This window comes from Aulonocara stuartgranti (genome assembly GCF_965226115.1).
Source record: "Aulonocara stuartgranti genome assembly, chromosome: 14".
Classification (NCBI taxonomy): Eukaryota; Metazoa; Chordata; class Actinopteri; order Cichliformes; family Cichlidae; genus Aulonocara; species Aulonocara stuartgranti.
In genome coordinates this window covers 15,778,235-15,804,123 of record NC_138950.1, presented here as the reverse complement: position 1 = coordinate 15,804,123, position 25,889 = coordinate 15,778,235, and the positions used below count along the sequence as shown (strand labels likewise).

Here is a 25,889-nt window from a genome sequence, read left to right as displayed (position 1 = left end):
ATCAGATACGAGACTAGATCACACTCGCAGAGAATAATGCATGCATTTCATATTCACAGCTTCCATACGTTTCTTGGGCATTTTATGAATACCCTACACGATGACAGGATTTCTCAGGGTTGTAAGTGTCAGCCATTGTTTAGCAAACGGCGTATCTGAAAAGTACACTTTGCTACGCTCATTTTGTGCTGTGAGGGATGGTATAGTGATAAAAATATATCTGACAGCATACTGTGTGATGGCACATACAGAGGGAATTACATGAAGACTTGCAACAGTAAAACTGCATATAAATATGCATCATTGTTTGTCTTATTCTTATTCATCTTTTCGTTATCAGTTTCTCTTTGAGTGAAATTTGTCTGTCACGATTTCCAAGTCTTTGAGTTTTTCTGATTTTAAAGTTCAAAGACATTCAGTTTACTGTGATGTGTAACAGAGAAAAGAGAATGTATCATGATAAATTACTCAAAACTGTTTCAGATAAACTTTGAGTTGTAAAAAATCTGCCTCGTCTCGCTCATATATTGAACCACGACTCTTACACTGATAACAATACCAAACCATGTCTCATATTAAAAGAACAAACTGTGAACCAAACCAAAGCTGAGGGGAATGCTTTTTTCTGTGGATTTTCTGCAAATTGTGTCGCTGGGCAGGAATACACTGATGTGCGGCACTGCACCACACCTGTGCAGGGCTGCTTTTTATTGGAAACGAGGAAAATGGGTAGTTACTCACGGCTCATATGCATCCATTTGTCTGGTCTCTGTACCATTCATACATATGGATGACCAGATTTGTCTGTGTCTTTTTTTGTCTCATTCAATTACAGCGCCTTTCCCCCCCACCTTGTCTGTCTCTCCTTATTCTTCTTCAAAACTTCTCTCCTCCATGCAAAGGCACATTTCATTTTTCTTTATTGTTTGCCTTTTGGTGAGGTGACACACGACACATTGTGGAGTCTAGCCACCCTGGGGGAATGCTAATAGAGGAGAACTGTGAGTCTGTGAGGCAGGGAGCCCGAAAGAGACTGAAGCGGTGCAGAGAGACAGAGACGGGGTGAGACAAAGACGGGGAAGTGAAAAAGAGAGATAGTCATCAAAAGAAATAAAATGAAAGGCAGTCTGAGAGAGACAGAGAGAGAGCAAAGTGTGATGAAAATCTAAATTACAGAAAGAGGGAGAAAATGTATAGGCAGCAACAGACCATAGAAAGAGGTTAAGAAAAAAAAGAACTGATAGGAAAGGGTCAGACAGATGAAGCCGAAGTGAATCGAGAAAGCATGTCAAGAAGAGATGGTGAGGACAGCAAAGTGGGAGGAAAAGCATATAGGTGGAATGGAGGAGTAGAAATGAAAAGTGTTGTGTTTCATCAAAATGAGAGGGAAAGGCAGGCGAGGAGGAGGAGGCCTGGGCAGATGGGGCAGTGAGAATGAAAGACTTTTGTTTAGTATTTAAGTTCCATAAACAATGAAACCAGCAGAATGAAGCGTTCCATCTTTGCCTCCACCCACACAAGGTCAAGGTCACACATGTGAGAATTTACTCCAGAGACATGGCTCATTTCTGGTAACAAGACAGGAGATAGTCCTCATTTTAATGCAGTGCTAATTAGTGTCTTCTACAATTTGACCTTTCCCTTTATTTGTATTTATTTGTGTTTCCAAATGTTTGGATGCATCCGTGTGTGCATTAAACTTGGGTACAACATGTAGCACTCCAGCAGGTCCTAACCTGGCTTTCATTTAAATCGCTCAGTCTCACGGCCCCCTGCTGCCTCACACCAGTTGTCCTTTTCTCTAACATCAGTAACTATAGCAACACTCAAAAGAAGACCAAGATAAGTGAACAGCTAGGCGAGATATACAGGATGAAGAAGGAGGGTATCTGGAGAGATAAGGGGCTGAAAACAATGGTGGAACAATTAAAGGAAAGAAAAGAGAGAGGGAGAGGAATCTGGCAACGCGAGGTCAACATGAATTATAACATGCTGTTTTTAAGTTCAATACCACCAACAGTCCCATCACATTAAAGTGCTCAACTTCCCAACAGAAAAAAATGGTTTGTGTCTATCGTAAAAAAACCAAACTGTACCACAGTGCACTTTGCTGTGACTCACCATGATAGTGTGAGGTTGTTTTCTGAAAAGTGTGTTGATGTGTAATATACAATACATACAAAGAAAAACCCCACATCATTGTGAAAAATAGCCTATGCTGTACTTGAACTCACAGCCTTCAAAATACAAGGAAGAACTGAGCGAGTGGTAACTCTGACACAATGTCAGTAAAGGAGAGTTTAGAGGGAAGTCACTAGAAAAACTGGAATTTTTCAGAAACAGTAATTTAAAAATCCTGAATAGAAGCACGCAGCACACAGTCGAGCTGGTCATTTTAAGGCATGAACGGTCTGTCTATGACAAATGGTGTGAGAAGAAGAAAAATGGTTGATGACAATAACATATAGTGTGATTGTTGCTTTGCAACAATCCCTCCAATTATCTGACTAATAACAGCTCTGGCTGTATGATACATCACATGCAGTGAGTTTCTCCTCTGGTTTTGGTGAATATTGTTCTAATCTTTCATTAGCATGTTACTTAGCACTAATTAGAGGTTATCTCTGTTTACAAGACACATCAATACAGTCAACCAATGTACTTTGTTTGCCCCATGATATATCAGTACTTCACCCTCCTGTTTAAATATGTATAATTCTGGCCTCTGACTCCACCGTGACCACTTTTGATACATCAGATACATCAGTCTATCTCGTATAGTTTATGAAGTCAAAGCGGCTTTGTCTAGTAGGACGTATCTTCCCAGTCCATCTTCCCATTTCAAATTTAAATTAGAGTAGAATAGAATATGATAAAATAAATGGTGTTTAGAAGCGTTTGTGTATTCTGCAGGTACAGGACCTCCTGAAGTTGATGACTAGCTTTTTTGTTTTGGAGGTACTGACTTCCAAAACAAAAATTGATTGTGATAGTTTACACACTTCGCCCAAGAACACTAAAATAAAACTTTTTTCCAACATAGTTCTTGATAAATTGTCTTTTGTTTGTTGTTTGATACAGGTCTGAGCCTTGGGCTCTATTGCTATGAACTGTGAATCATTTGTTTGGGAGGGAATTCAAACCACAAAATATGGTGTCATATCTGCTTTTTTAAATAAAACTGAAAAAGAAAGTTTAAAGTAAAATCTATTTAAGGTTTAGATTGTGGTTTTAGTTTTTAAGCACCTACATCTTTAGCTCTCAACGGAGTTAGGCCAAAGTCACACGCGCCGAGAGACCTGCCAACAACTATCTAGCAACCACCAATTATGAGGCAAAAAAAAAATTGTTACTGGAGGCCGGCAGCAGTCTCTATGAACTTATCCAGACATTACTAGAGACTGTGTGTAGTAGAAGTGTGTATTCTGCGGCCTGCTGGCAAGTGGTTTCTGGAGTTGCTGAAAGTCGCTAGAGTGAAATTAGTCGCAAAAAGACATGAAGTTGTGGTGCACCAAAAACCTCCCCGTGATTGATTTGCAGATGCCAGTAGTTTCCAAGGAATACTGGTATTCTCAACATTTAGTCACATTTGAAGAATTGCAACACAAACTTGCACAGTGCCTTACTACTGTGACCTGCACATTTCAAAAGGCACAACTTTTTTTCTTTACAGGTCAGAATCTTGCAGCAAGCCATAGAAATCTGCTGTAAACCAAAGCAATCACAACAAGCTTTTTGGTGCAGCAACCTATTTGCAACCAATTTTATCTGGTGACATCCAGCAACCTCCAGCAATTAGTTGCCAACTCGTCACAGAATAAACATTTCCCTAGTAATCGAAACCACGCTGTATGACTGATGTCTTAATTAGCTTAGTCTTAGTTAGCTCACTTGACAGAATTTTAGGCAGATTTAAGATGTTTCCCTGAAATGATACTGTCCATTATAAGAGCAAATACAATACTTTTAAGTTTACCACAGTGCCACCTTCTGGCCTTAAAACGGAAACAACACTGGCCACGGAATTTCCCCCCCAAAAACATTCATGGTAAAGGTCGTAGTGTGATTGCAGCTATTGCAAATGTAATTTTAGCTTTGCTGAAATCTAGTTGAAGCCAAGATATTTGATGTCTAGTGAGCTGTCAAGTCAATAGTCAACAGTCAACGGATTAGTTCTTTATATGGAAATTTTTTTGAGTTCTTTATACTGAAGTAAATGGTGAAAAAGTTGTGCTAAATTCTTCTTTTCTTCAAAATCTTTTGTTCTTTTTAGCAGTTTTAACAACAAAACCAAAAATCAAACCTTGTTTGAATTTGAGAAATTTACTGTAGACTAACCACAAGTCTTCGAGAATTACAACTTATTTTTCAGAACATATTCTGCAACAACTGGCTGTCAGAAATAGCCTCTCCCACTTCACATCACTTTGGGATTTGAAGATGTTGCCCAATAGTGCATTTTAAGAAGACCGGCTCCGCCTTTTGGGCATACTTTCAATTGACGAGTTGTGGCTGCACTGCAGTCAATAGTCTTGCAACACACTTCAAGCTTTACTTGGCAAAGCAGCAAACAACCCCGATGGCAATAAGCTGTGAGGAGAGTGGCAGTAAAATGGATTTCTGTGTTGATTTAAATTTCTCTGAGAACAAGTGTATCAAAAGGTGGCACAGATGAAATCTACATTTGTTTATACGCGGCTGTATTGATGTCAAGCGTTCAGTACACATAGTAAATATTGGGTTTCGGTAATGTTGGAAAAGTGCACCACAGCGTAATTACTGACCCTTGCTTTTGACCGTTTCATCACTCCATCCAGTCCACCTACATCAACCTAGGCCTCATTCCTGCTAGGTTTTCATTTATCCCTTAGAATAAATCCTGTGTCATGGTGCCTCATAAACAGGTCAAGTTTCATCCAACCAGAACTCCAACACACTTACACCTGTACACAAACATCATAATTAAAGGAGGCACAATTTGATAAATCAAACACTGTAATCCTTGTTTCGAGAAACACTTTGTGTGTCATTCGATTTGTGTCTTTTGTCAGGTGGATGCGATTGAGCAGAGATGGTGGGGCTAGTATTGCTCTTTATGGAGCATGCTATGTTTTTTCTCTAAGGGTGACATTCAATTGATCTGCACTTTCTAGATCCTGCACTGTTTACAGCCAGTAAACAACCTCATTAATCAGATTGGGGTAAAACAAACCCTGTAAGCATTTACGGGCTCTTCACGAGCGCTCACATTTTCTCTTTTCTTGCTTTTATAGCTCCAACTTCCCCATCATCAATCCCCTTCTGTCTCATCTACTCTATCTAAAAAAGCTAATCTCCTTAAAGCATCCCTCTCTCTTTGTTTCTCCCATCCTTTCCTTCTTCCCATGGATTGCCCTCTGCCCATCACCAGACCTCTCTGTCTTCTCACATGTCCGCCAGCCCTCGTCCCCTCATTTCTCTTCCCCCACATCTCCACCCATCACTCTTTTCACCCCAAACAGCTCTGCTTCTGTTTCCCTCCATCCCCCCTGATGGATAGCTTTATTTGCTGTCTGCACCCTTCTTATGCTTCAGATCTCACTAGCCTCGTTTCAAGGTCAAGTATATATGGAATAGATAATTTTTCAATCCTGCATAATAATAATATAACATGGATGAAGTAGTCAGTCACCACCCACCTCTATGGTCAATGCTGATCTTGATTAAATAGATAGATAGGTTGGAAGGCGGGACTATGTTAAGGTTAAACAAATCATTAATGTACTTTAAGCATAAAAACACACAGAGCTAACGGGCACTTTCATTAACAGAAGTGACGAATGTGGACATTGTAGAAACACATATAGAAAGGTGATTAAAAAGTGTGTGCTTTTCTTAGAACACTTAAGATATATATGAAAAAGAATTAGAAAATTAGGAGGAGAGACGGGTGATTGGTGAGAGAACGGATGGGGGAACAGATAGGATGAAAGATGAAGGACCAGCTGAAGGTAAAGTGTTACACAATGTACTGACTGAAATTGAGACAGGTGGCAGGCTGGACTGCTGGTGATTGACTGATGTTCAGGGCAGAAGCAGATTAAAGCAGAGCCAAGAGGCCGGCTTAGACAATACACAGAGGGAAGGTTAGAGGTGGTGGTAGTGAGGGAGATAAAACAAAGATAGAGAAGGAAATGAAGAAGGTGAAGCAAAGAGGTGATCTGAGATGAGGGGGGGAGGGGTGGTGGTGTAAGATGTTACAGCAATCAGTCACATGGAAAATGCTTAGAAACGATTAGGTTCTCAGTTTGTGACAGTTGTTATCTGTCACCGATTAGAGATAAATTTAATATACTGGATTCTGTCTAAGAGAATAACAAATAATTATATTATTATTAGTTATCCACAAGAAACAAACAATTTGTTGTAATAAATGGGAACTTCAGTTTACTGTGATGCTTAATGTTCCAAGCCAGTTATTATTAGCTATTATTATTATTAATAATATCAGAAAAAAACTGTAGAATAATTCATGCTGAAAACATTACCTGGTACAATTATTATTGATGTGGAAACGCTCAGTGTTCCAGCCACAAAAATCAGTTTATCTTATAGGACCTGGATAAAAAAGACAAGACCCTGTGATATTCTGTCTGTTTTCCTTTCAGACATCCATCTGTTTTGTTATGATGCTATGACAGGTCTCTCCTCCCACTTAATGCCCTTTGCAATCAAAACGTATTTTGACGTTAGCTGAGAAAGCACGGGTGTCGTGAATGCCGATAATAATAGCTCATTAAAGTATTGACAATTACCTGAATGACACTAATCGCCCATTAAAGTTTATTATTTATACATATATTTTTCTACCATTCCCCATCCTCTCCTTGGTCTTTGCATGTACTTTATCAAACTGTCATGTTCTCTAGAAACTTTGGCACATGCACTTTTCTTTTCAAAACAGGTGTTTGGTGTTCTGGACGTGTGTCAGTGATGTATGTAGTTAGGTAGTATTTAAAATCTATAATAAAAAGCAGTAGTGAATATTGCTGCGATCACAGCAACCTGCTACCAACCAAAGCAATGGTAAGAAGGTTTTTCAGTACAGCACTGTACATTTTTATCTAACAACTGCCTGCATATTTTTTCATATTTCATATATTTTTCTCCATAACAATCTGCCAGGGGTCACTGACCACTCTGTAGATCCAGGTTAACTGGGCCTAAGTCTGAAAAATCTATTTCTTTCCTTGATTGGGTAATTTTGGGGCGATTGTGGCTCAAGAGTTGGGAGTTTACCTTGTAATTGGAAGGTTGCTGGTTCGAGCCCCCGGCTTGGACAGTCTCGGTCATTGTGTCCTTGGGCAAGACACTTCACCCGTTGCCTACTGGTGGTGGTGGAGCCAGTGTCTGGCAGCCTCGCCTCTGTCAGTGCGCCCCAGGGTGGCTGTGGCTACAATGTAGCTTGCCATCACCAGTGTGTGGATGACTGGATGTGTAAAGCGCTTTGGGGTACTTAGAGACTAGTAAAGTGCCATTTACCATTTCAGGCAGGTTTTTAGGTGAAAACTACATGACTTCCTTGTGTGAGGCTTTTTTGATGTAATTTTTTTTCTTTTTTTCTATTGAGTTCTGCTATTATTTTGTGCTGTGTTTTGTTACATCACTTTTTGGATTTTCTGCACATCTAGGTTCTTTTTTTCTCTTTTACGCAGGTAAAGCATTGAGAGGAAAAGGATAATGGGAACAATGGTTAAAGGCACAGAGAGAAGAAAGAGAGATGAAAACAATACTGTGCTGAAAAATAGTGAAGAGAGGAAGAAGCAAAAGAACCAAACAGAAAGAATAACAGGCAGACGTCGTTCACGCCAAAGGAATGTAGAAGCAGATGGAGCAGAATAAAGAAACTGTAAGACAAGGACCAGAGGGGAAGTACAAAGAGAGACCAGGAAAGAAAGGAGTATAATATAAGGGCAGTATCATGAAAAGGGAAAGGGATACAAAGAGGTATCACAGTAGGAAAAGGGAGTCAATGGGAAGGCCTGCAAGATGTATGAAAAGAGGTGAAATGAAGAATGATGGGCATTGAGTTGGTTGCAAGAAAGGTTTATGGAGAACAGAGGGAGGGTGAATAAGGCAATGGAGGGCAAGTGGAATGAGCAAAGCCAGAAAAGGATAGATGGAAAGAGAAGGGATGAGCTGGCTGCATTGAGAGGGGATGTTCAATGGGCCACAACGCAGCTGCTGACAAGCCCATCTTATTCGCAGTATGGCATCTTTCCACTCAACAACTCGCAGGTGGAGGGATATACAGATGCTCACATATTCCTACACTGTCCATGCTCATGCACTAACAGAGCCCATGCCATGTTTCAGTGCCTGTCTGTGTTACAGATGAAATGAGAGCTCAGTGCTCTGGATAACAACCCTCAGTGAGAATACACTGGCCAAAAGAGCTCAATATGATGATGGAACACCCCCACCCTAAAAAATACAAAACAATAACAACAACAAAAAAAACCCTAACAAAAAGCAAATGTAAGCAAACTTCTGATGTGTACCCCTTTCTGTTAAAACTGTAGTAGGCAACAAGTGTTTGATTAAGCAAAAAACCTAAAGTAACTTCAGCATATTGGAAGGCAATTTTTCTGATAAGAAGGACAAATATCTATTTTCAAATTTTGTGGGTTTTTTCCCATTTCTGTTAAGATTTCCTGCTTTGATCTGACGGCATCTGAAGTGCATACAGTTGCCAAACCAGATGGGTACACACAGAATTTCATTTCATTTCATTTATTTATTTCACACTTGGTACAACAGATCAAACAAACCAACCACACTTTCTATCAATAAAGCACTACAACCATGTGTGAAAAGGAGCAGGAAGAAGAAAATATTCTTATTAAACCCTGCCCCCTATCTACAATCCAACTTATATTACAAGTGGGCACTATAATCAGGGAACAAACTAATATTAACATTTATCTCCGGTCCTAACCCAAACCAAACAACAAATTTACAATCAGAATATACCACTCCACATAGTAACAAGGAGAAACATAAAATTAAAATAAAGAAAACAAAAAATTATAATGGATCCTTTTTCAATGAACTCCAATTTCATTCGCATTCTTCATATTGAGTTATCATTTTAAACATGTAACACTTTTTAAAACAATGTAAACTTATACAATTCTTTCAATTATAATGAAAAGAGTTCCACAGTCGTATACCCCTAACCGTTGGACTCATTAATCTTTGTGTAGTCCTAGCTAACTGATGCTTAAAATAAAATTTCCTTCTGCTATCTTCTCCCCCTGAACACATTAAAAATACTCTTTGTAACTTAAAGGGCAAAATATTATTTTTAGCCTTAAACATAATTAATAGTGTCCGTAATTTCACTAAATCTCCTAATTTTAATAATTTTGATTTTATAAATAATTTATTTGTATGTTCTCTATATTTAACATTATGAATCATTCATATCACTTTCTTCTGTAATAAGTTTAGAGGTTTTATAGTATTCTCATATGTATTCCCCCAAACTTCAACACAGTAACTAAAATATGAGAAAAACACTGAAAAATATAAAATGTGCATTGTTTTATAATCTAATAAATCTCTTACATTTCCCAAAATATAAATGCTTTTAACCATCTTCTTTCTAATATACTCAATATGTGATTTCCATGTCAAACTTTCATCTACTATTACACCCAAAAAACGAAATTCAGTAACTCTTTCAATCAATTCTCCATCAATGGACATAATGACTTCATTCTCCTTTAGACCATTGCCAAATATCATGAATTGCGTTTTTGTCAGATTCAAAGATAATTTATTTACATCAAACCATTTTTTTAATCTTAACATCTCAGAAGTCATAATTTCAACCAAATCTTTCAAATTCACTCCTGAGCAATAAAAATTTGTGTCATCTGCAAATAAAATAGAATTTAACCTTTTTGATACGTCACAGATATCATTAATATATAAATTAAAAAGTTTAGGTCCCAAAATAGAACCTTGAGGAACGCCACATACAATCTTCAATCTTTCAGAGGTATTGCCGAGATAATGTACATATTGCAACCTATTTTCTAAATAACTCCTTAACCAATTCAATGCCACTCCTCTCACACCATAGTTATACAATTTAGAAATCAAAATAGAATGTTGTAACATATCAAAAGCTTTTTTTAAATCAACAAATACCCCCACTGTATATTTATTATTATGGGTTGCAGATGAAATATCGTCAATGAAAGTCAACAATGCTAATGCTGTTGATCTATTTTTACGAAATCCAAATAGATTTTCATTTATTAGTTGATATTTTTCAATAAAACTATCAAGTCTTTGCGCAAAGAGTTTTTCAAGCACTTTTGATAACTGTGAAAAAAGAGACACTGGCCTATAATTGTTAAAACTATGCTTATCTCCTGATTTATATAAGGGTATCACTTTTGCCACTTTCATTCGATCAGGAAATACTCCTGATTGTAGCGAAAGATTAAAAATATAGCAAAGAGGAATACTTATACAATCTAAAGTCTTTTTAATTATAACCATGTCTATACCATCACAGTCAGTAGATTTTTTATTTTTAAAATTTTCTACAATTGCTACTATTTCTTTTATGGTAATATCAGCCAAGAATATGGAATTAACTAGAGATGGCACGATACCACTTTTTTATGTCCGATACCGATACCGATATCATAAATTTGGATATCTGCCGATACCGATATGAATCCGATATAATGTTTTTTAATCAACAAAACTGTTTTTTAAATATCTTGCTGCATTTTGTATAAGTTCATACTCAAGTTTAAAACAACAACTACACTAAAGCTATTCTGTTATACCTGTATGCAAAAAAAATATTTCATAGTTCAGCAATACTGATCAATCTAATAAACTCAAACCTACACCATCCTCCCCATTCTGGTATTTTAAAGAGTACTTAGCATAAATATTAAGCAACCTAACTAATAGGGTTCCAACTCCCAGCAACAACAAAAATAAATAAATAAAAAATAGGGAACCACCCCTCACGCTCCACCTCATGATGCTTAATCGACGTAATCAACCTTAATTTGATGCAGTGTGAAAAAAAAATGCACAGAAATCAATTATTTTTCAAGAAATATTAAATAGATTCAACATCTTTCTTCAACAAAATTGCAGACTGCACAGATGGTACCTTCCCAAAGGAAAAAGTACTATAGCTTACTAGGGTATATTAGACTTAACAGTTACTATATACAATAATGGACTTCTATACATTTTACATCAGATTAAAACTTTGGGTGTAAGATTCAGATAAATATTAAATAATTAAAAGCTCGACATTTTAAATGAGAATAAGAAAGAAAAGTATGTCTTTGTGCCCCCTTTTCCCTGTTAATGCCCTATCGGCCCCCCTGGCTAAACTTTGCTAGATCCGCCCCTGCACAGTTACCAGCGTCAGCTACGTAAAAAAAGATCCTGGAGTAGAAAGTAATATTAAATAAATTCTAACAACAGCTGATCAAGCTTAAACGTGCTGCTGTTGTTCAGCCGCTGGTTTCCTCTTTCTGGTGCAAAGTGGGCCAAAAACAAACAAGAGACACGGACTTGCGACAGAAAAGCCGATCAGCTGATCATTAAGCAGTTTCATGATTGAAGTAGCAGCCGGAGAGCGAGAGGCAGTCGCTCCATATATCGTTTGTTAAGCTTAACGCAGGAATGCTTTACAAACATTCAGAGATGGACTTACACACTTGCTTTACTTCTCTCGGGGTAACTTTGTCAGAGATGAAATGCCGGGTTGCTAGCGAAGCTCCACATGCTATCCAGACCACAGGTCCCGCATGCCACAGCCGCTCTATCACGTGATGCATACTGCTCCGACGTGCTAACGTTCTGAGGTGAGTTACGGCGTGTTGCAAGTTTTGTGAGGTGCTTTCGTGATATTTAATGGATCGGATTACATTTTTTATTTTTCTCCGATATCCGATCCAGTAATTTAGGTCAGTATCGGACCGATACCGATACGTAATATCGGATCGGTCCATCTCTAGAATTAACCATTCTATTATCTCCTTTCCAGGCTTCCTCATATTCTGGATCGTCATTTTTCCCAATTAAATTTGCTAAAGTAGGTCCAACATTTACAAAAAAGGAATTGAATTTGTTTATTACTTCAGTCTTGTCTTCGACAACTTGATTATTCTTAATAAAATAATTAGGCCGATCTAAGGGTGTGTTCTTGTTACCCAATACTAAAAATATTCCAAATGCCCTTAATATTATTCTTGTTTTCCTGAAAAAGTTTATTATAGTAGTCTTTCTTGGCTTTCCTCAATATTAATACCAACTTATTTTTATAAACTTTATATTTCATTTCCGCATTCTTAGTTTTGTGTTTAATTTAAAAATGCTCCGTATGCAACGTTGACCTCATTAACATAAACCTCCTTCCAGTCCACTTCCATGAGATCTTGTCTAAACTTGTTAATTGCCTCGTTATTTCTTAACCTTCTATGACTCACGAAACCAACTTCTTCCTTTCTTTTCATATTTAAATCAAAAGTAAAAAAGACTGTTAGATGATCACTTATATCATTTATGATGAGACCACTCATAATATTACTCTCCAAACTATTAATTAAAATATGATCAATTAGTGTTTCTGATTTATCGGTTATTCTACTCGGCTTTATAATTAAAGGATACAATCCTTTACCAAATAATAATTCAAAAAAAATCTGACGCAGCCTTATCATTTGCCTCTTTACAAAGATCAATATTGTAATCACCACACAAACATAAAGTCTTATTTCCCTTAGCCTTACTCAATAAGTCTTCTACTGCTTCTGTAAATAACTCAATCTGTGACCCCGGTTTCCTATATATGCACGTTACAATTATATTACTTCTTCTTTCTATATCCAATTCCGCTGTCACAGACTCCATTAAATCGTCTATAGCCACAGACATACATTCAACTTTTTTACATTTCAAATCACAATTAACAAAAAGTGCCACCCCTCCTGCCTTCTTCTTAGTTCTATTTACAAAGTATAAATCGTACCCTTCAATACAGAAATGACAACCCATATTCTCATCTAACCATGTTTCAGACACAGCAATTATTTGAAACCTGCCTCTCAAACTATACAGAAAATCTTCAATCGAAGCGAAACTTCTATAAAGACTTCTGCAATTAATATGAATTAATGAAAATGTGTTGGCTATATCAAACTTATCCCTGAATTGCTCCTCTGTAAAATAATCACATGTGACATTAATTGTATTAAGCACATTCCTTTCAGGGTCAATACCTACTTCAAAATCATATGATTTATGATCTGAGTCGTCAAGCATTATGCATAATTCTTCTAAAACTATCTATTAACCTCAAAAAAAAAAAAAGAAAAAAGAAAGGGATCCTTAGCAATTGCACATTCATTTATCGACATATTTTAAAGTCCGTTGATCTTGTTTTCTTCCATGTCCAATTTACAATTTCCTTTTGTCCTTTTCCACCCGAAGTAGCATTTGTTCTTGTAAAGGATGAACTAATTGTTTTTAGGCTCATAGCCATAATTGGTCGTAACCATTTGCCTATCTTGATAATATTATCACGTATAAGTGTCCAATTCCTCAAGATCCTTAATCGTTATAACCTTGGCTTCTTCTGGAGTTCCATTCAGTTTAATCATCACCTTACAGTTCCTGGTCCAGGTTGCTTGAATCTTTTTCTCCTTCCGTAAAATGCGAGCTTGTCTAGTAATATCTGCATTTCTTTTTGTAAGATGTTCATTCAAATATACTCCACTTCCTTTCAAAAGGCTGGACCGTCTCAACAAATCAACTTTGTGTTTACGGTTTACAAATCTCGCTACAATTGCTGGAGGAGCATTAGTGTGCCTTCTAGGAAGGGTATAGCATGCAGATATATTATTACTATGCAGGGGAAGTTTTTTATTCGAAAAGAATTCCACAACCTGCCGTTCCAACGACTGTAGCTCCTCCATCGGGGGCGCGTCTTCTCCTCTTTTTGCACCAGTCCCAGACTCGGTGACTCTCACATAACTCCTGTTTAGTTTCCAGACTCGTAATAATCACTTCCTCGAGTCGAGCCTGCTGTTCTAGATTGTCCACCTTCCTTTCCAAAAACTGGATTGTCTTATCTTTCTCCTTAATCAGGCTTTTTAGTTCTTTGATTTGGTCCATCATCGACATTAATATTCCTTGTTGCTTATTTACTTTTTCAATTTCCGACGTCAACGAGTTAAGTGAATGCTTAATCTCCTCCAGATCTTCTTCGACTTTCTTCATCTTTGCCATTTTGTCTCTTATAAATGTCAATCTTAGTTTATTTATTTGCCCAAACAAGGTCTATAACCAGAATTATTTGGAGTTTTAACACCAAACATCACGGCACCACCGCGAGGACGCCAATCCGGCTGTGATCATGCCCGCCATCTTCAATTAATCCAGCATGTCTAGGATAATACAACAACCAATAAATAAAGTCCAAAAACAGGTGGGCTACAGTATTACCTGTTTAAAAAGATATCAACAGATTGGAGTATCACACTCTTTTTCCTGTCTGTACAGTGTCAATCGAGTTTCTCAATGTCTTCACCCTGGTAGGAGTTTTTAAAAAAGGTTCATTTTTAGTGACCTAAAACTTGAATGAAAGGCCAAAATACATGAATCACCACGTAGCAATGGAGAAGGCATTAAATGAAAGAGTGGCACTCGGGGGATAAGAGGACAGCTGAGCTTATAGCGCTGAGAGAGTTTAAAAAGGAGAAGTCACGCAGCTGGCAATGTGGAAGGAGATGCATTAAGTTCTTTTTCAGAGCAGTTTTATACCAGATGTATTATTTTACTGGGCAGTCAAGTTACATGTTAACTTGGTATAGAATCTTTTAATCTTTTACATATGGCGTGCACTCTCTCTGTCACGCCTGTGGGTATTTCCAAATGAGGTCTCAAGGTTTAAGTTAAACTAGGCTGACCAATCAGATGTCTTTAAAAGAGCTCCAATGTGTCTGTGTGTGCGTTGTTGCTTTATTTTGACAATCCCTGAATTTTAAACGAATAATAAATGTCTCTGTGACTGCTAGTCTGATATGCATAACAAGGATTATGAGTTCAATGCGATTGCAGTTGTTGAATTCAATCATTTGCTTCAAAGCTAATCTGATGGTAGAAAATACAAGAAAACACTAATTCCTCTATATATAGTATTGAATAATTAGCAGAAAAAATGTGATTTGATGGAGCAGAAAAAAAGAGTGTTGTTCTGTTAGGGTAATGAACAGTGAGCAGGGTACATCACAGAGTATGTGAGTGTGTTTGCAAATGCTGAAAACACTTTCTGTGCTATGCTTTACAACATCTGTATTATGATCTGACATTCGTTTTATATGCTGCTGCCCTTTATGCATGAGGCAGGATAATAAGAGTATAAGTTATATACCTGCCTGTTTTTTGTAAATAGCAGTCAGATCAGACAGCAGGTAATACTGAAACCTTACAGTGAGAACTTTAATATTTAGAAGTGCTCTTTGCCTCATTAAGATTTATGGATAGACGTGTACGCAAATCAACATCTAGAATTTATTACTAAGAACTAGAGATGGACCGATCCGATATTACGTATCGGTATCGGTCCGATACTGACCTAAATTACTGGATCGGATATCGGAGAAAAATAAAAAATGTAATCCGATCCATTAAATATCACGAAAGCACCTCACAAAACTTGCAACACGCCGTAACTCACCTCAGAACGTTAGCAGTCGGAGCAGTATGCATCACGTGATAGAGCAGCTGTGGCATGCCGGACCTGTCGGTGGTCTGGATAGCATGTGGAGCTTCGCTAGCAACCTGGCATTTCATCTCCGACAAAGTTATCCCCGAGAGAAGTAAAGCAAGTGTGTAAGTCCATCTCTGAATGTTTGTAAAGCATTCCCACGTTAAGCTTAACAAGCGACTGCCTCTCGCTCTCCGGCTGCTACTTCAATCATGAAACTGATCAGCTGATCGGCTTTTCTGTCGCGACTCCATTTGTTTTTGGCCCACTTTGCACCAGAAAGAGGAAACCAGCGGCTGAACAACAGCAGAACGTTTAAGCTTGATAAGCTGTTGTTAGAATTTATTTAATATTACTTTCTACTCGAGGATCTTTTTCTACGTAGCTGACGGCTGTAACTGTGCAGGGGCGGATCTAGCAAAGTTTAGCCAGGGGGGCCGATAGGGCATGAACAGGGAAAAGGGGGCACAAAGACATACTTTTCTTTCTTATTCTCATTTAAAATGTCGAGCTTTTAATAAATAATTATCTGACACCCAAAGTTTTAATTTGATGTAAAATGAATAGAAGTCAATTACTGTATATAGTGACTATTAAGTCTAATATATATATACCCTAGTAAGCTATAGTACTTTTTACTTTGGGAAGGTACCATCTGTGCAGTCTGCAATTTTGTTGAAGAAAGATGTTGAATCTATTTAATATTTCTTGAAAAATAATTGATTTCTGTGCATTTTTTTTCACACTGCATCAAATTAAGGTTGATTACGTCGATTAAGCATCATGAGGTGGCGCGTGAGGGGTGGTTCTCTATTTTTTATTTATTTATTTTTGTTGTTGCTGGGAGTTGGAACCCTATTAGTTAGGTTGCTTAATATTTATGCTAAGTACTCTTTAAAATACCAGAATAGTGAGGATGGTGTAGGTTTAAGTTTATTAGATTGATCAGTATTGCTGAACTATGAAATATTTTTTTTTGCATACAGGTATAACAGAATAGCTTTAGTGTAGTTGTTGTTTTAAACTTGAGTATGAACTTGCAGACTTGCAAAATGCAGCAAGATATTTTAAAAAACAGTTTTGTTGATTAAAAATCACTATATCGGATTCATATCGGTATCGGCAGATATCCAAATTTATGATATCGGTATCGGTATCGGACATAAAAAAGTGGTATCGTGCCATCTCTACTAAGAACTGAATCAGGATTGGAGTAAGAGAGGAGAAATTTCCACCCATGCCTGCCATGGCCCTTTCACTTAGAATTTAGAGCAGCCCATCTGACCTCAGCTACCACACTTCATTATGATTATGGGCAGCACAACCTGCAGTGTGTATGTGTTGCCTGTAAATAATATGATCTGGTGTTACTGCTACATTATGATGTCTCCAATATGTTGCAGCATTGTGTAGGAGAATTCTGAAAAAACACTTGGGAAAATCCTTAAAAGGTTAATGAACTTGGATCGGGGATGTATCTTTGGCTGCGCTGGTGAATGGGTCATTATTCAAAACGGACATGATTCCCAAACTGTATCTGCGTCATTGTGTTCGCGGTGAAGGACACGCACACACTTGCGTGTTCATTTGTGCTCTGTGAATATCTTTATTGTTTCCTGTTAGGTAGCAGACAGGTTACTTGGCTACCATGTCTCAGCCTGTGCTCCTGACTGATAAGCTCCATCGCTTATCTCAGTAAATGTATGAATGTGTGTGAGAGAGTGTGAAAGTTGGACAGCTTTGCAGCCATTTTCTGAGAACTATTTGAATCTAATGTTTGCTCTCCAAACGGACAAACGTCGCCATGCCATGGGAGGAAATGTGATGTGTGCATGTGCATGTGTGTGTCTAATTGCCTGGCTGTCTTTGTGAGGATCAGGTTGCCCTGTAGACTTTTGGAGAGCGAGCACATTTTGGCCACTCTTCTAAATTCCACAGAGCTGATTGAGAACTAAGGCTTTGTTTTATCCATCCATTCGCTTCCGCTTATCCTTTTCAGGGTCGCGGGGGGCGCTGGAGCCTATCCCAGCTGTCATAGGGCGAGAGGCGGGGTACACCCTGGACAGGTCGCCAGTCTGTCGCAGGGCCAACACACAGGGACAGACAACCATTCACACTCACATTCACACCTAGTGACAATTTGGATTTTCCAATTAACCTATCCCCACAAGCTGCATGTCTTTGGACGGTGGGAGGAAGCCGGAGTACCCGGAGGGAACCGACGCAAACACGGGGAGAACAAGAATCAAGCTTCAAATTTAAAACGGTTGCACTTGTATACAACCTACATGACGCACCATAATACCCTTTATAATATTAAGTTCCCAGAAGAGTTTGCTAAGTTTAAGTATATGTTTGTGCATGGGGAAATGTTGGTGTCCGTGATAATTATTAGTACACAATGTTGCTATGTAACTGTAAGCTACATGTGAATGAACAGTTCAAGCTGGGTGAAATGATGAATCATGATGAAAGGATGACTAAATGATGTGTTGTAAAAATGTGGAAGACATCTTGTATTCACACTCTTACTTGTTTAAATAAACAAATTGGGTTTTACTGATTTAACGGCACTTGTAGAGTGTCATAAAATGTATTTTTCTCTCTTCTAAAAACTGTTACAGAGACACTCTGTATCTGAAAGATGATCAGGTGCCAGACACATCCCATCTGCATTTAATATATTTCTGACAGATCTCATGAACAACTCTGAGGCCTGATATTTGTTGATCTAATAACTAATTCTAGGCAGTTAATGGGAAGGTTTCCCAGCTCTTTATCAGTGCAGGAGAGATGGGCTAATGCGGATGGAAATTGCCTCATGCAATTACACCACAGTAAGGATTGTTATCAGTGTAATATTAGTCTATTAGTCATGCAGCTGCATGCTACAGTTAATAAGGTAGCGACTGAGACAGTTCAATGATGGCCAATAGGACAACTGTCATATAGATGTGGGATAGCATGCTGCAAAGCTAATTTTTTCTGCCATCACCTCAATAAAAAAAAGTAGCTTCATTATTTAAATGATGGATATTGCTGCCTCCAACTTTGCTCAATCATTTTGCTATCTTCACTGTGAAGCACACAGCCACACAAACAGAAGAGCCACTGGTGGCAGCTCTAATCCTGTAAAAGTAGCAGCAGGACGGAGAAAGGCTTGTGACGGGACTGCTGGATAGTGAAAGCTTGCCTACAGGGATGCCTCAGCTTTTGGATACACTCCGCTGGTTGAAAATCATGCAGCTACACACTACATGTGCACGCAGCTATGCTGGAAAACAGACATGCATACCTGTACACGCCACACACACACATGCACATAGCTATGGGGCTTCAATATTCTCTGCTTGCTGTCCCACCTGGATGCTCATGCAGCCCGAGGAGCATGGAAAAGAAAGGCAGCGAGCAGTGAAAAGCATTTCACCTCACTGTGGGAGTGGGTGACAGGGCTCAGCTATCACACACTGGGTCCCTGTCACGTACATACACAAACAAACACACACAGGAGAAACAGAAGGATAAAAAACAAAAAAAAACCCCAAAAACTATTTGTATTGAAAAGTAATAATAAAGGATATCTCTCGCAAAATTATTTCAGTTCTTACTTAAAATTAGCATTTTTTTTTACAACTATTTTAAAATTATGAAAAAGATCTGGGAATTTTAATTCTGGACACATGCGCAATAATATATTTTCTATGACTCTCACAATCTCACAGTTTCTGCACCACACATTGCACATTAACCACCGCACATAATTACCTACATGCCACCTTTGCTCTACTGAGCTATTTAAACATTCTGAATAAACATCACCAAAACATTATCTTCATACATGAGTTGAAGCATTGCACCGTCTCCATCAATTTGACTGCTTGGAAATGCTATTTCAGTTGAATCACCACTGAAATATGGGTAACCCATATTGATCACAATGACAGTCTCTAAGAAAACAATCCTCCTGAACTGGAAACAGAGGAAGAAAAAATTCAATATCTCAGTGGCAACGCTTACTATCCGAATGCATCTGCAAAGAAAGATAAATGGCACTAAAAAACAATAACCTAGATGATTTTAATAGCTACTGGAATTCATTTATCAATACCACTTGCTTCTTTGTGTAATATAAACTAGGGCTGCTCGATTATGGCAAAAATGATAATCACATATTTTCACTGAAATTGAGATCACGATTATTTGACGATATTTATTTAACCCTTTAAGACCTACTATAGAACCAAGTCCATCAGAGCTTATATTATTTTATTTTTTTTACATGCTGTAGTGCCATTTGTGGGAGCATTTCAAGTTGCTATACATCAATACAACTGTTATAGCCCATATTTTAATAATATGTATGCATTAAGTCCATAGTAATTACATAAATTGCAAAAAAGTGCAATAAACTACAAAAAAAATCGAAAATCGCTTTTGTTTTGTTTACATATATTTCTACTTGGAGAAATTTAAGAGGTTTATCCCTCAAAACTTTAAATACAATAAAGTTGCAAAAAATAGTTTACAACAACAGGAAATTTATTTTGAGTGTCTTCATAGTTTTATTTTGGAGATACAGCAATTTTTATATACTGCAGGAAAAACAAAAAACAATCCTATGATGCAAATTTGCAAAGAAAACAGCATGTGCATCATTTCACTGTGGGAAGTGTTACGAACAGCTGATAGGAACGGCAAAGCGTGTTTCTGGAATATTATGTTTTTGTTCCTGCAAGCGCTTTTTATGCAATTTTTGCAAAGCTATATGTGGAAGGAAACCGTGACCGAGGACAAGCTGATGGCATAAGATGTAAGTACAACTCCTCCGGTTTCATATGCAAAACAAATTATTGCGCTAGCTTACACGGTTCAGATTCTACAGGTATTTAAAAATAGTTACGCAAAACGGAGCTTGCTGCTCTGACCGGCTTTAAAGGGTTAACAATGACTTTAAAAAAATAATATAAAATGGTGTGCAACACCACTGAAGTTTGTTTTTTTTTAAACTCTCTTTTCAACCAACGGCAGTCACTCTCCAAATAACTTCTGCTTAGCTTTCCGAGCTTCCCTCGGGTCCTCTTAATCAGCGGTCTCCAACCTTTTTTGCGCCACGGACCGGTTTATGCCCGACAATATTTTCACGGACCGGCCTTTAAGGTGTCGCGGATAAATGAGGGAGGGGCTAATAATCGGCTCAGTCATTTTTAATGATCGTTGAAAGCCCAGATCGTAATCGTGATTAAAATTCGATTAATTGAGCAGCCCTAATATAAACATAGGAATAACCATGCATACACACAAGGAAAATACCTTTATTCAGTGAGTAGCCTCTTTCTACTATTACTGCCAGTGACATGAGCCCACTCCCCCACCACACCTTCCCAGTGTGTAATTGGATGATCTCTTAACCCAGCCATATTTTCTGATTTCCAAAAGAAGTGAATAGATGCCTAATAATACAGGTTCATATCCTGTCACAATGTCACAAGCTTCTTTTGACACAATGATCTGGCTGAAGTTACAAGAAACATGTACATTTGATTTTGGGGTAAACTGTTCTTTTTAACTCTCTATATTTATGCTTACACAGCTTTAACTACCTGCTTCCGATCACAGTTCAACAGGCACAATGAAAAGTGAGAAACTGAAGACAGGCTAAAGTAATTGTGCGGTTGGGCTCAAAATGTGTGGTCAGAGACGACATGTGTCCAATAGAAGACTGTGGCTTATTAATAAAACCAAGGAAGGTATGACCAAGAAAATGTCGGGAATTGAAAAACTAAAAATCACTACAAATTATGGACACCGGGGGGAAACCGTATTTTAATAAAGCACCTAATGAATGCTGCACAGTCGCACACGTTTGTAAATGGTAAATGGACTGGTTCTTATATAGCGCTTTTCTAGTCATCTGTGCACTCAAAGTGCTTTACACAACTTGTGCATTCACCCAAGCACATTTATCTAAGTGCTTTATAGCTAACATTCACACACAGATGGATGCATCAGAGAGCAATTTGGGGTTAGTATCTTGCCCAAGGTTATTTGGGATGCAGACTAGGGGAAGCCAGGAATCGAACCACCAACCTTCAGTAGATGACCTGCTCTACCACCTGAGCTACAGCCACCCCAGTTTGTGCAGGAAACATGTCGATGCCATTCAATGCTGTTTTATTTTTTTATGTCAGCCCTGTAGGGGATGAGAACATTGACTAAATTTGACTCTTTTTCTCACTGCAAAGGAAACTGTTTCCCAGGTAACCACGGGACAGGAATGGAGAAGAGATAAGGAGAGAACAGGAAGTGAAATGAGCACAGCTGTAGAAGCAGAAATTTAAAAAAGGTAATTTTTGTAATCAGTAATAACTCAATAGGTAATATCCAGAGATACAAAATAGAATACCAAACATGGGTTAAGTTAATACCACATGCTAACTTTATGTCTCTTGCACAAAACTCGGTCGGCCTTATTTCAGTGCAAGTATATGATCATATTCTACAGAACAATCACTCTGTTCTTTCTATCTGTAAGGTGATGAAAGCCGTGTTCCTGTTTGAAGCCTTGAGGAGTCCAGATTTCACCCTTTCTTCCTTTCACACCTCTTCTAATGCTTTCTTTCACTGTCTCACTCCGTCTCAGACTAAAGGAAAGAAGAAAGGCATGATGGGCGGGTTAGCAGTGTGGCTAAAGTGTTCTTTCCTTTGTGCTTTCATCCCATTTCTTCTCTGCACTGCCCCAAATGCATTTTTCACAAGTTACAGAAACCTCCTTCACAGCTATTCACAAAAGAAACTAGTTTTGTGTGTGTGTGACTTAGTCAGGCAAAGTTTATGATGCAGAGATGGAGAAGGAGGATGTGTTTGGGTACCACATAATAACATTCATCAGCCCAATTAAAAGTTGAACCTGATATTTTATACAAATCTGACATAACATTAAAACTTGTCCTCATCCCTCCCCCAGATGCTCATATACATCCCATGTGTCATTACTTCCTCTCTCGATCCACTCCCCTTATCGCCGCTTGCAAGGCCCTGTCTTATCTCTACTTGCATTACACCCAATAAAATCCAATAAAACTTCCATAATGGTATTTAAATTAAAAGAAAATTGATGTTCATGTTGGTCCCACAGCTTGATAACCCTTAAACAGGGTGGTAAAAGGAGTAAACACTCTCCTCAGAACCTCCTAGGATTGGCCGTGATACCTGTCAAGCCTAGCTCCTGACTTGTGGGGCTCACATGGCTCACTCAACAGTGGACAAAGCCATCATTTAGCTGCAGTCACCAAAAGTAGCCCAAACAACGCTTAAATGCATCTGCATGTGAGCTGCACCAGATGTGTGGCATAACACAGACACAAAATTACAAAAACAAAATATATAGTTTTCCCTCTACGCAGTATAACATTCCACAAGGAAAGTCATCGTGTCATTTGGGGTTTTATGTGGAGCAGTGAAAGGTTGCTAGATATATATCTCAAAGTAAAATTAAGGAGGGAATGAATTATATTTACAACTTCATCTTTTTCAGGTTTTTGATCATCTTTGGTGTAGTGTTTTGGAAAAGGGCCAGTACTGTAAATAGAAGGCTGTGTACCTGGTTGCGCTCTGTTATATCAGGTTGTTCTGCAACTATCCAGAGTGCCTTTAAGTTGGGGAGGATAAGAGGCACTAACACCTGCAGCTTGTTTGGCTCTTTAACCGCCCAAGAACATCTACATAAAACTCCAATTGCACACACTCATAAAAACTCACACAGTAGCAATATATCAGCCCCTCTAAACTAGATTGATGAGAAATGGAAAGGTGGGCATATTTCAAAAGAGCACCCTGAAATAGACTGCATCAAACTTCGCCCCCCAGCAGTTTTTGGCTTCTTGTAATTAGAAGGCAGCATTAATGCTATATTAACGAGCATCAGCATGCCCGCATACACACAAACAGAAAGAGAGAGAGAGGGAGTGTAGAGAGTGGAATTAAATCATGACGTCAAATTTATGTCCTGGCCGTATTTACTGCTTTAATAAGAGTTGGGTAAGCAAAGAGAACTGCTGGAGGGCACATAGCTTATGTCAGCAGATATTCATACACACACACGGATCTATGCGCTCAGCGATACGAACACGTCCTAGTCGACGTGACCCGTTTTACATATCAGTCTCTTTAACCAACCGCCTTTAAACTGTCAGTGTTTATGTACCTGCCATATTTACACATTCGTAGCACAAGTAACACATGAAAGAGGTGCGAGTGTGTCATGCAGTGAATGAGAACGATAAGAGATCGAGAGATTCAAAAGGAAAGAACGTGTACGGGAGTCGGTGCAAGTGAGAAAATTGGACAAATCTAATTAAAAGCTCCCCAGACACAAGCTGCCTGCTGATTTACTACCCAATAAACCCATTCTGACTATCTCCATTGTAAACAAAGCCTTAACAACGTCGCTCTGATCTACCCTTTCTACTGTGATTGTACGTTCACACCTGCTTGCACACGAGAACTGTAATGCACATAAAAACCTGTTGAAGCTTTTGTCCCATACTGCTGTGCATACAACTCATCGTCAGTAGTGAAATGGTTCAATTAGTGGTGTTAGAGAGCCAGAGGGAGCAGCTGGCCACCCCGGCAGCTTGCGGGGCTCAGGGCTCAGGGGCAGGCTGTGATATCTGACTGCTCGGTCGAGGCGGGAGGATGGAGGATGAAGCGGGGTGAGATGAAAGTCCACTGATAAAAGCAATGCACACAGAGCTGAGGTTGGTATAGAATCTCAATTAGCCAACAATACAATCCTGTAGAAAAAGGGAGGGGACCGTGCTGAATTCACATGTGTTTTGTAGATGTTAAACGCCATATCTGCAGTAGATTGACAGCTTTACCATCTGCAGCAGTACAATGGATAAGCTCTAGATGATGAACTGTAATTGTTTTACCACTGTGTTCTGCACCACATGTCTAAAAATACTAACACACACAGGCACACAAAGAAAAGACGACCAGTAAACAGGCACCTTTTTTTGTACAGCTCACATTTATAGAAACACAGTGATACTCTGAAAGATTACCTCCAACACCAGCAACTCATTTAGGCTACGTCCACACTAGCCCGGATAGATTCGAAAACGTTGTTTTCGTCTGAAAATGCTCCGCGTCCACACTAGCGTTTTCAGTCGTTTTCACAGAGTTGTGCGTCCACATTGAAACGGCCGAAAACGCTTACGTTCCAGTCCTGTGCATGCGTGAATCGCAAGAAGATTCGACCTGCCTCAGTTAGTCTGTCACTTATTTACTTTCCGGTTCTTTAAAACGTAACAGCAAAATGTTGAGGAAAAGCACCGAGTTTTTTAAATGGACTAACAATGAGATGGAGTTGTTGCTGCGAGTAACACAAAAGTACAAAGTTGCAAAAGCGAGTTAGAGTTAAAGAATTTGGAGCATGTAAAGACTGATATTAATCTTTAATAGGGCTGTCAAAATTGAGAGGATACAAAATAACTGCTGTATAATGCCCTCCGCTATCTTAGTTTAATTGGTCACATGACTGCATCATATGACATGTGACGTGCATCATCGTTTTAGAAAGTCTGCGTTTTCGCTGTCCACACTGCAACGCGAAAGCACTGTTTTCAAATGTATGCGTTTTCAAGAGCGTTTTGAAAACGCAGCGTTTTCCATGAGCGAAAACGAAAATGAGCGTCTCAGTGTGGACGGGAGGCCAAAACGGAGAGAAAACGATGGACGTAGCCTTACAAAGTGCCTCTAAGTCCTAGAAGAGCTCAGGTCAAATAATCAAAATCTACATCTGGCAGACCCTCATCTTCTCCCTGCTGTGAGAAGATCCATTCCCAGCTGCTAATGAGCAAAGCAGGCCCTTTTCAAACGTGTTAACTTTGTAACTGTTTGAAGACACTATCACTGTGAAAAATTTAATTACAGCATTCAGCAGTGCAAACAATATGTCACCACATGAGAGGTTCGTCTCTTCTGCTTCCTTGTAATTTTTTTCAAGTAAAAATTAAATATGTTGTCTGTTCCTTCAAGAAAATATCAGCTTGTCAGAAAGTGATGATTTGCTGCTTTTATGTTTGCT

The 25,889-nt window shown here is 38.6% G+C and overlaps 1 protein-coding gene across 2 annotated transcripts in view; it reads right to left on the bottom strand.

The window, feature by feature from the left end:
- schip1 (schwannomin interacting protein 1) overlaps positions 1–25,889 on the bottom strand; it is a 240,246-nt gene that overhangs the window by 182,217 nt on the left and 32,140 nt on the right. Inside the window, exon 1 of one of the 2 annotated variants that reach the window (XM_082503657.1) lies at positions 7,279–7,342. The exons of the other annotated variant lie outside the window; for it this stretch is intronic. Coding sequence (XP_082359783.1) covers positions 7,279–7,332 — 54 coding nt within the window. The 5' untranslated portion in view covers positions 7,333–7,342. Of the gene's footprint in view, positions 1–7,278; positions 7,343–25,889 lie in introns of those variants that run through there. 2 annotated transcript variants of the gene reach the window in all.